Below are 12233 nucleotides of genomic sequence, written 5' to 3' on the forward strand. Positions count from 1 at the left end.
TCAGGATTTCAAAAATTAAAATGGAACTGCTTTTGAAACTGAAGCCAATATAGGTCATGGAATTCAGGAGTAAGAAAGATGGTGCTTACCTGCTCCAAGACAACACACAAAAGCTGGTAGCTTATCCCTTTAAGTAGGTAAAGATCAGCCTCCAGCAAAAGCTAGACTAGAACTAGTTTTTGTTTCTTACCCCCCTAGGCCAGGTTTCTTCCCCTGAAAGCCTGCCATCTGCAAACACTTTATACCATACTTCTATCCCTACTTCAGGATGGATGAGGCAGGGATTAAAGTATTTGTAAGACTTATTCACAACTTGAATATGCAAGATTAAGATTTTTTTTTCTGATTTCATACTTTCAAGCCAATTAAGCAAGCATCCTTTACTACATTACTGCTCAAGTTGCTAATAACTACTGTGAGGAAATCAAGAGTAACTCCCCAAAAAGAGACAAAAAAAACAAAACAAAAAACTGGTGTGGCTTTTTCAACCCAAATTTGCATTCAATATCAGCGCCCACATTTACTTGGAAGGAATATCTAGCTTAATTTATACAGAACTATTTAAGTGTAAGTTTAAACCTGTTAGGAAGCTGGTGAATATGTGACCCAAAGAAAAATCTTTGGGCTCACATATATATTGGACTTTATCAAAGCCTTCAGTATTCCGAATGTAATATCCAGAATCATTTTACCAGATTCAATTTGTTACTATGTGATAAAGCAAGATTCTGAAAGAATGCTTACAAGTTAACACACAAAGCTGATATGTAAAATTACAACTCTTTCACGACAGAAGCCAAAGCAAAGCAAAACTAAAAGGTAAGGAGGAATAAAAACATTTTATCTGTGTATTCAGAATCACACACAAGTTACCTTTACAGTTCAATTTACTATATAGAAATCATTTGGGTTTTATAGTTTCAGTTAAATTCTGAACTGAGATTACAATAGTTTAAAAAAATTGTTAACATTATTTTAAGCAAACCAAATTGAAATACATAAGTTCAAACTTCAGATTTATGGCAAACAGTCTTCAAATACAACACAGGTATTCTTAAAGTTACCGTATCATTCATGTCTTACTTGCAACTCTGAGCTGTTTATACACAGAATAGCTCTCCTATAAATATGGCAAAATCGACACGCCATGAAACTCAAAGTTGTATAGTCAGGCCAATGACTCAAAGTTGTACCATCTCTTAAAAGATTTGGCATTTCTGGACCAAAAAGCACAAGTAAAGAAGGTTAGGAACAATTCCTCCTCATTACAGTTAAAAAAAGTTGCATGGTAGCTTGGAATTTTGCATAAAACCCCACATTACATCTTGGAAAAGCCCAAGGGTAATTTAGATGACAACAGATTGGGGTCTTTTTTTTTAATAGGACCCACAAAATTCAAATGGGAATTAATCAAATCAAAAATATTAAGCACCTACTGGTTTAAGAGATTGAAATTTATTAGAGATTCATGATCAATTTCCTTCCACCTTGAAATCAAGGTGTAAAAACCAGCTATTAAGTGCATTCCAAACTTCTCCTATGTAGCACAGGTAGAATTTTCTGTCCATTGGCACCAAAGTGAAGTCACATTTCCTCTTGGTAGACAGAAATTCCACATCTGAACATAGAGTAAGTTAGGAAAAAATGACCCCTGTTGCTTATTACTATTGTGATTCTGAGATCTAGGATAACTAATATACTAGCAGTGAACAATGCGAATTCCTGGCAACAACTGTCATGTTAGTGACTCTAACTCACTTCCCCCAATCACCATAAAATTTTAGTATGAAAAGAATTAAAACTACACTAAGCTGAACAAATGGGAAATAACAAGAAGCTAAGTGAACAGCTAAAACAAAACAAACCCTAAGTCTGAAATCACTGCAATTGAGAAACTGAAAATAGGTGTGCTTCTCCCCACCCCACCTCACAATTTTCAATTTAAATAATATTCCGTGCAAAGGAGCATCAGGTTTCTGGATATAGATGTAGCCCTTCTTTAAGATTTAGTGCGCTGCAGTTTTCTGCAATTTTATTTCCCTCTCCCAAAGTTTTTTCAAGGTACTTAAGAGAATGTTCCATTTCAGCCAAAAGATTTGTGATTCAAAGATTTACTAAGGTACTCTATGCATTCTATCTGTACAGAAACACCTATTAATTATTACAATTGGTTTATGAAGGATTAACATTTTTGGTGTTAAAATTGTTAAACATGCTTACTGCACATCAACTCTCCATAATGAATCTCAACTTCACAATGATTTACCATTTTACTTAAATTACTAATTAAATAACTGAAAAATGTACTGAGCCAAACTAAACTTAAATGGGCTATAAAGGAAAATAACCTTCTAAACAGTCCATATACACATCTATTTCGAAACTACTTTTGCTAGCTAGCCCCTTTCCCAGTTTTAGCCTGAAAAAACAGTAAAATCTACACAAAATTTTATTGCAATCATACAAGGGTTACATTAGGTCAAATACAACAAATACTATGATGCAATTGTACATTTATTAAACTACAGTTCAAAGCACAAATTTACACATTCTAAATACACTAAACGTATCTAATGAAATCACACTGGTCTTCCACTGACATTTGATATATCTGGGTGAAAGACATTAACTTTACAAGACTTTTTAAACACGAATCCTTAGTATAAAAACTGTGTACTTGTATGTAAACGGTTTAATGGGGAACCCAATTAATGGGCTTCCATCTCCACTAAGTCATCCATTTTGTTGCATATTTTATTTTAAACGCTTAAGGGGTGGGGCAAACTGGTAAGTTTAAATGTGGATACATTATCTTAATCTCCCAATTACCCCCAGTGAATTATAGGTGAGAGCTAATTTTGTCTGGTCCCAAACAGCTATTACTAGTAGTTTTTGTTTCCAAGAGAATTAACAGAATAAGATTGTTCAAATTTTTTCCACACTGGAATGTAGACCAGACAAGCTTAACCTGCAACTTCATATCTAAAAAAGCGTTAATGCCTGCTTAAGCTTCAGTGGAAAAGTTGTCTTCCTGGCTCAACTGAATGCAAGAAGGCACAAAGAAGAAGTTCTTCATCATTGTGTCTGAAGTAATTCCAGCATCTTGCATCTCATACCTACATAAGAAAAAAGAAAATTTGAATTTAAGGATAAAGAGCACACAACCACGTAACAAATGGACAATGAAATAGGACTGTAAAATAAGTGGTCTTCCAATTACTCTTTTTTTTTTTTTAATTTTCATTTATTTATTTGGTTGTGTTGGGTCTTCATTGCCGCACGCGGGCTTTCTCTAATTACATCAAGCAGGGGCTACTCTTCATTGCGGTGCGCGGGCTTCTCATTGCAGTGGTTTCTCTTGTTGCGGAGCTCAGGCTTTAGGTGTGCGGGCTTCAGTAGTTGTGGCTCACGGGCTCAGTAGCTGTGGTGCACGGGCTTAGTTGCTCCGCAGTAATGTGGGATCTTCCTGGACCAGGGCTCAAACCCGTGTCCCCTGCATTGGCAGGCGAACTCTTAACCACTGCGTCACCAGGCAAGTCCCCCGATTACTCTTAAAAGATCATTTTGCTATTACTTTTAAGTTGTGCGTTCATTACAGAATTAAAATTAGCAAACGTTCTGTCACCTCAAATACCCAATCTGCTTTAAAACAAAAACATCTTACCAATCACTGTATGACATCATATAATAAATAGCTGGCCTCTGAAAATCATTAAAAGCAGATGGTTCATGGAAAGAATCTGCTCCCATGTTATCAAAGATAAGCCAATCTCCCACATTCAGCTCAGGAAGAAGACAGTTTTCCACAATTTGATCAAGCTCATCACAGGATGGACCCCAAAGGCTGCTTGTAAACAGAGGCTCATCTTCCTTGTATTTCTGTAGGGAAAAAAAAGGTGTTGTTTTGTTAGGTTTTTACTCAGGCAGGCACTGAATTTGAAGGTGGATAAGAGCATTTTTTCACTATCTCAGATCAAATGTGCCCCTGGAAGAAAGGCCTAGAACCAGCGGCAGTGATGCTCCTTAACTCTATCTAAGGAAGCAACTAAAGGAACTCAGCCAGAGATATGCAAATCCTCAAAAAAGGGGCAACCTTCCCCCATCCTAAAATATTTCTCCAAAAATTGGGATGTATCTTAAAAATAACAGCTCGTTCATAAACTGCCATATAAGCAGTTTTTATATTATATGTAATAAAACTTGCCTTGTGAACCTCTGGAATGGTATTTAAGTCCTCAGACAGTTTACTTGCAAAAGAACCATAAACACCATCGTTCATATAATACATGAAGGTTGGTTCATCACTTCCGGTTTTTCCTACTGAAATGAAACAGGAAAAGTAAAGATGAGTTTAGAGTAAAACATCTAAAAGGTGTATTAAAGTCTGAATTAGTATTTACAGAACTGACTCGTAGGTTTCACATTCCTCAAAACATAAACACCGATATATATATACTGACATACCTTAAAACTGTTAGCCTAAAATACTGAACACACTTCACAAAGGAGGATAACCAATGAAGACATGAAAAAAGTGCTCTACATCATTTGTCACCAGGTAAATGCAAATTAAAACTACACACTGAAATACCACCACCATACGCCTACTGAATGGATAAAATTTAAAACATTGACACCCCCCCCACAAAAAGTCAGTGAAGGTGGGGAGCAACCAGAACTTGCATATATACATTGTCATTGGAGGGGCAAAATAGTAACACCATTCTGAAATCTTTGCAGACACCTACTCTGTGACCCAGCAATTCTATTCTTAATCATTTACCTAAGAGAAATGAAAAATGTCCACAATTCCAGTAGTACAAGAATGTAGTAATAGTTTTATTCTTTTTTTTTTTTTTGTGGTACGCAGGCCTCTCACTGTTGTGGCCTCTCCCGTTGCGGAGCACAGGCTCCGGATGCGCAGGCTCAGCGGCCATGGCTCACGGGCCCAGCCACTCCGCGGCACGTGGGATCTTCCTGGACCAGGGCACAAACCTGTGTCCCCTGCATCGGCAGGCGGACTCTCAACTACTGCGCCACCAGGGAAGCCCTAGTTTTATTCTTAATAGCCAAAAACTGGGAACAATCAAATAATCATCAGCAAGAGAATGGATACAATGAATATACAATGTATATTCATTCAGAAAATGGAATATTAATTGGCAATAAATGTAAAACAAAATGGTTCAGACATTATACTGAGCTGTCTTAAACAGAAGAATATATGTTATATGACCTCATTTATATGAAGTTCAAGAGCAGCCCAAACTAATCTGTGGTGGAAAAATAATCAGAGTGATTATCTGGCAAAGGAACAAAACTGAGAAAAAACTTTAAGATACGAAAATTATTTGTAGCTTGAGAGATGACAGTGTAAGCCTTCATTAACTTGTCAAATCATACATTTAAGACTGTACTGGTTCTTAAGGGGAATCAATCACGTGGGTAAGTTTATCTAAAATAAGCCTATCTCAACATCAGTATCAAGAAGAGTTGGATTCAGAAAGTCTTATTATGGAATGGGACCTTGGCTAGGGCATTTTGAAAAGCTCCCTAGCTGCTGCCTACTGATGGATGAAGACCACCCACAACTTTATAATCCATGAAATGTCCTACAGTAAATTTATACCTGAGTAGTATCTGATAAACTCGTCTTCGAACTAACTGGAATTACCTACTAACAGAAACAAAACTATAAACTTTTTAACTTACCTCCAGAGGAAAACTTATTTTCAACAACTTTCTTTGCAATGATATTAACTGCAAGTGTAAATGCAGAAGACACATAGTAGCTTCCGGGTTCAGAAATTATCTTAATGCCGGATCCTTCAGGAAAGTAGACATCCAACAAAGGGCTGATAACATGATTAACCTATGGATTTAAAACCCCACATTATGGTTTTAATATTGGATTAGATAATTCACAATATTAAGAGACTGATAGCTATTAAATTTTCTAGGAAAATTAAGTATTTGAATTATAGACCATGAAGCTTTGTGATAAAGCAGGCTTTCAAGTCATCAAAGTTTATTTTCTAACTATCATAATGGCATAAAAAAATTTTTCTTAACTCCAATGGCAAATGGCTACTGGTGATTGTTTAAAGTCATGTCTCTATATTCAATCACTATCAATGAAGGAACAAAATTTCAAATCAGTTTCTATATATTAGGAAGGTGAGGAGTGGTGTGTATCTGGATAAAATAGCGCAAGCTCTCCAAGTTATGAATTCATCTGTGCCATCAAGTACTGAAAATAGAAACTTTCTGTGATAAAATTATGCTATAGAGTTTAAACTTTTCAAAGTTAAGCTATCTTCTCATTGCCTATTCATTTTCTTAGAATAAAATTTTAAACAATGTTACACCTTTAGTTGCTGCTGTAAAAACTCTCGTCTACAAATCTACCAGGTAAGTAGTAAAGAATGAGAGATTATTCCAGTATGTCTACCCACTGAACAAGGTTTACCTCTTCCAATTGAAATTCGGTTCCTGTGAAGCCTCCACCAATGTCTAACATGTTCATTGTGAAGCCAAATTCTCCCTAGAGATGTGGAGGGGGGAAAATCTTTAAATGCTTTTCCAAATTGTAATGCATATAGGGACATTTCAAAAAAAAAAAGGAGGTAAATAATCTCTGTTCTAACCTTTAGTACAGTAAACTTCTTGCTTTCTACTAACAGAAGCAGATTCATTCAATGTTATATATATTGTCTTCCTGATGTTTCTGTATTATCTTTAGACATATGCAAGTAAATTACTATTTAATCCCTTCACACCCATTTTTTAAAATGTGCATGTCATAAAAAAGAATGAATGAGCGTACTTCAGAGGTAGAAAACCACTGAATCTTAGATAACATCCTGGCTTAAAATATCAAAATAATTTAAGGGAAAAACTTACAGCCATGTCAAATACACATCGAGCATCAGATAAAGCATGTACATATACTTGAGATTCTTTGCAAGCACTTGAAACATGAAATCTGAAAGAAATGAGTAATAAATTTGAAGCTGCTCCAAGTTTTAGAGGCCTTTCCTGTAAGTCCTTTCTCATTCACCATACTGACACAAAAAATATTCACATTAACCTTACCAAATATTTAAAGCATTAGAAGCACGAGCCTCTAATCATCCAAGTTACAATACCAGCCTTTTAGAAAAGTATTATCCAATATTAGGATAATACTATAATTTTATAAACAATTTTTTATAAGTTATCAGTTATGCTTCATGACTATCAGATAGGGACATGCTTTTTATGCATATATGGTAAAGTAACAAGCATCACCCTACAAAACCTTTAATTTGAACGCACAATTTTATCTAAAAATATAAAAATGTATCTACTGTGAAATAAATACAAGTGAACATTAATTCAGCTGAGTAGTACTGATACTGGTTAGTATTCATTAACAGTGATACTTATCAATGATTCAGACTATTTAAATAGGGAATTCCCTAGCGGTCCAGTGGTTAGGACTCCATGCTTCCACTGCAGGCGGCCCAGGTTCAATCCCTGGTTGAGGAACTAAGATCCCACAAACTGCATGGTGCAGCCAAAAAATAAAATAAAATGAATTGAAATATGGTTCTTTCTGTACCCTGACTGTGGCAGTGGTTACAAAAATATGTTAAAATTCATAGAAGAATATACCCCAAATCAATTTTCCTGTGTGTTAACAATAAAATTTAGCTGAACTATGAAAACTCTCCAATACTGTTAATATTATCAAGTATGGTAGATTTAAGCTTAACAGTGGTGATTCTTTATCCATCTTTATGAGCAATTTTAAAATTTGGAGCATTAAGCTGCTCCAAATTTGATTCAGATCATGGTTCTGAAACTATGATCAAAATCATTAACTCTCTGGGTCTTAGTTTCCTCACACAGAAAACAGAGAGGGTAAAATAAAGTCTACTGATTTTTTGAAGTGCTCCTGAGGAATTAAAAAGAAGAGAAAAAGTCTTAGGATAGGAAAAAGAAAAAATGAAATGACATCTCCAACAACTTAGAAGCTGAATGCCATTTTGGTATTCATTAGAATTCTAGTAAATCCCTCCATTCAATTTAAAAAGAGGTGATTTACATTACTAACTGAATTGTTATTTACTATTTTCTCTCTTTACTGGGTGAGGGGAAGGTACAGGTACAAAATAGTATGAAGGATAAGCATATTTAGTTGCTTTCCTGAACTAAGGGAAATGTGTATATTAAACCCAAAGTTGAATCTATTAGAGTTCATGCAAATGAAATTCTAAATCAGTAACATAAAGACAAAGATTATCATCACAAAATGAAGTTTAAAACAAATACTCACTTAACCCCAATAATTTGGACATCAAGTTCCTTAGCACATTCCAAAAGATGCCTACAGTTCTTCAGGGTAGTGCCAAACTTCATGTTACCCTCTTCACCTCCAATATTATCTTCTGTTGCAATATGTAGTAAGACCCTAAGAGAAGGGGAAGATGATTGGGGCAGAGTTGGTTTACATCATCATCAGCACATGTGAAGCCTGAAGATTGTAGGAAGTGTGTTGATTATGTTGTCAGCGCTCCAAAATCCAGCGTCGGATGAATCAAGTGAACCTAATGAAAAACAATCCTGTATAGAGAAAAAACTAGCAATTAGGGCCTAAAGCATGAAGCTTACAAGGATGGGAATTTGGAAAATGCAGGAAGTTAAGACTCTGTTGTAGCATCAAGAGTCGGTTGGGCTCTGTAATGAAAGACATTACTTTCAAATCAAGTCCATCAGTCCATAAATCCACCTAGAAAGACTAAATTGAGTAGCAATGCCACCGTTGTCTTTCAGTAAAAACGATCAGGACTTAAAAATTCCAAATTTCCTAAATTGTTCTAGTTAGCAAACCTTCTACCACTTATTCTGAACATTCCTCCCATTAATTTTGTACATCTAACAAAAAAATTAGGAAGTCCTAAGTTATTTTACGTATCTCAACAGCAGCCTTTTAGACTGCTGATTCAAATCTATTTGGTATCTCCTTCCAAACCACGCCTACCAAGGCAAAATGATCATGACTATCAGGCAATCTCCAAGTAATTACAAACCACTAAAAAAATGCAATTATACAAAAATGCTGTTTGTAAAAGCAAAATTATTCTACCTACCATTAGAACCAGCTCTATCAAGAATATACCATTCCATTTATAATCTAATACAGTAAACACCCCAAATCAGGTCACAGAAAAAGAAGACTCCCCCACCACCGCCCCCAGAAGACTTTTAAGAGAGACAAGCGGTTCCCTAGAACCACTTTATCAAAAAACTGGCCTTTATCAAAACAAAGGTTTTCAGAGTAATAAATCCTGTCAGGATACCTTTCTAAGAATACCATTAAAGTCAGTAAGAAAATTATGAATACAAGGGAAATATGGATATGATACACATTTTCGGCAACATATAACATACACAATAACTTATTAAAAAGGAAACAATTTTGTACTAATATACTTTCAGTATATTGTAAAATCCTCTTGATATACCAATTCACGGCAATATTAATTTTGCCTTAAATTTTTTTGCTTTTAAAAAGTGAAGTTTTTAGTTAAAAAAGTAACTCTTGGGATGCATGTAGGTACAAGTAAAAACATTAAACTTCCTGTTTGAGGAGAAGGGCCTTCAAGAAATCCCAGGAATCTATGGACTAGGTTCCTGAGACACTGACACAAAGGACAACCATTCAAGAAACCACATCTAAGGGCAGATTAAACCCTCAGCTAACCAGGAAAAAAAGCTGACCAAAACACATCCTGTTCCCAATATGACAAATAACTAGCATGGTTAATGTAATTGTGAAAATATAGCTGTGGCTCTAATTTGATTATCCTACCAACCAGATTCTCTTCCTTGAATTAAAGATTATAAATTCATATCCCAAAATGCCCTTATCTCATTCCAGCTCCACAGTAAGGATCAGAAGTAGCCAATAAAATGCTAGTAGCATTTTCCATAAAGGAACTTGAAATAAGTCACAGTAATCACAACATATACCACTGCTCTACATAAATGCCCCCTTTTCCCAGGCTAAAGACAACCCCAAACCCTAGGTAATAATATTCCCATGTGCCTAGTTTTACACTTACTTGGCATTTGGGTGATTACGTGCTATTTTCTTCAATTCGACTTCATTGTCACATGTCATGATATTCACTCCAACTTTTGCTGCATACTTTATTTGAGACACTTGCTTGCAAGGACTTATGTAAATGATGTTTTCTGGAGATACACCCAATTCTTGCACTAAAGCCATTTCAGTCTAAAAACAGATTTTAAACAGTGTCATCTAAAAGGCAAGCTTTCTATTACTTTTCAATCACTACCCCATACCTTTATTTTTTGGTTAAATTCAAATTATATAAGGTTAAATTAGGATTATGTATGTCATAGTTTAGATGCCGGTAATGCTTACTATACTGTACTCTGTTAAAAACCTTTTAAAAAGGTATACAGGGACTTCCCTGGTGGTGCAGCAGTTAAGAATCCACCTGCCAATGCAGGGGACACAGGTTCGAGCCTTGGTCCGGGAAGATCCCACAAGCTGCGGAGCAACTAAGCCTGTGCACCACCACTACTGAGCCTGCACTCTAGAGCCCGCAAGCCACAACTACAACTACTGAAGCCTGTGCGCCTAGGCCCATGCTCCGCAATGAAGAGAAGACACCACCATGAGAAGCCTGCACACCACAACAAAGAGCAGCCCCTGCTTGCACTAGAGAAAGCCCACACGCAGCAACAAAGACCCAAAGCAGCCAAAAAATAAAATTAAAATTAAATACTGATCCTATTTTTTTAAAAAAAGGTATACAGGCATATCTCATTTTATTGCACTTTGCAGATACTGCATTTTTACAATTGAAGATTTGTGGCAACCTTGTGTTGAGCAAGTCTACTGGCACCATTTTTTCAACAGCATTATTTTATTTGATGTATGTACATTATATTTTAGACATAATGCTATTGCACACTTAATAGACCACAATATAGTATAAACATAACTTTTATATGGACTGAGAAACCAAAATATTCATGGGACTCGCTTTATTGCAGTGGTCTAGAATACAATCTGCAGTACCTCTGAGGTACGCCTGTAATTACCATCAGAGAAATCTCATAGTTTAGGATATTATCTTGCTGTCATAAGAAGTAATTTGGTCAAGCTAGCTCTAGGCTAAAAATGAGGAATAACAGTTTTTGATTAAAGAAAAATAAAGCTTATAAAATCTCATCTCACTGAAACGTTCCTTGAAAGGTACACTTGAAAGTTTGTAAATTTCCAATATTAAACTGCAAATTTAAACAAGAGTTAGGAAACACATTCAAAAGTCAAAACTTCCTTGCAACTGTTCTCCTACTGCTGTGGGTCACCAAAAATTAGTCAATTTTAAAATGTTGCAGTTTAGTAATAAAGTAATGAAAATGACTTACTTTATTGGAACAAGCAAATCCAGTTCCAAGAGCTGCCAGAATCTCAAGTACAGCTGGAGTGGAGTTGCACTTTACTGTGTAGAATGGCTTTATCTGAGCCACTATGTTCTGCCACTGACTGTGTTTCTTCACAATCTTTCCAAGATCTCCCACAAAAAATGCATTTTTCCCTGTCTATTATGGTTATGAAAAAGAAAAACATAAAAAACTATAGAAAACAGAGTATCATAAATAGAAAATAACTCCTTTTTCCTCCACAAATGAGCCAAAATAAACATTTACATACTACCACACTTAAGGCTTGTTTCTTTTTAAATCTGACTCTGTGCTGTGCTATGCTATGCTGGTATAGAAAATATTCTCTTCGATAAAAAAATATATATCAATTATAGTGACTTTCTACTTCAGAATTGCCTCAACTTTACTTTTGGGGAGTGGAGGGGAAGAAGACTACCTATTTCCTTCCATGCTTTCCTTAACCGTTTAAAATAAACCTACTTTAGCAGTATAGAATCTAATTTCCTAATACGGTGAGTAGAATGAGGAAACTAAACAAAAAGCTGTATCTCCATTATGAATTTCACTTAAAGACAGTAAAACAAGGAAACGAAACCAATTTTTAAGGAGATAAAGTTGGTAGTTTGTGTGCATATAGGTGGCAAACTTGAATTTAAAAATACAGAAGTACACCAAATGTCAGATAAATCTGAGTAAGGATAGTCTTCCCTCAAAAGAAAGAAAACTGGGGGATTTCCTGGGAGATCCAGTGGTTCGGACTTGCG

At 35.6% G+C, this 12233-nt stretch overlaps 1 protein-coding gene across 3 annotated transcripts in view; it reads right to left on the reverse strand.

Annotated features, from left to right (window-relative positions):
• Nucleotides 1-627: 627 nt before the first annotated feature.
• AZIN1 (antizyme inhibitor 1) overlaps nt 628-12233 on the reverse strand; it is a 33066-nt gene continuing 21460 nt past the window's right edge. Inside the window, exons 4-12 of one of the 3 annotated variants that reach the window (XM_065895113.1) lie at nt 11452-11625; nt 10110-10282; nt 8321-8455; nt 6904-6985; nt 6470-6544; nt 5713-5872; nt 4205-4320; nt 3665-3879; nt 628-3116 (exon numbers count right to left, since the gene is read on the reverse strand). In XM_065895113.1, the coding sequence (XP_065751185.1) occupies nt 3005-3116; nt 3665-3879; nt 4205-4320; nt 5713-5872; nt 6470-6544; nt 6904-6985; nt 8321-8455; nt 10110-10282; nt 11452-11625 (1242 nt within the window). In that variant the 3' untranslated portion in view covers nt 628-3004. The remainder of the gene's footprint in view (nt 3117-3664; nt 3880-4204; nt 4321-5712; nt 5873-6469; nt 6545-6903; nt 6986-8320; nt 8456-10109; nt 10283-11451; nt 11626-12233) is intronic. The other 2 variants (XM_065895114.1, XM_065895115.1) reach the window with 2 other exon arrangements.

The sequence above is a fragment of the Phocoena phocoena genome, chromosome 17 (assembly GCF_963924675.1).
Source record: "Phocoena phocoena chromosome 17, mPhoPho1.1, whole genome shotgun sequence".
In the NCBI taxonomy this organism is placed as follows: domain Eukaryota; kingdom Metazoa; phylum Chordata; class Mammalia; order Artiodactyla; family Phocoenidae; genus Phocoena; species Phocoena phocoena.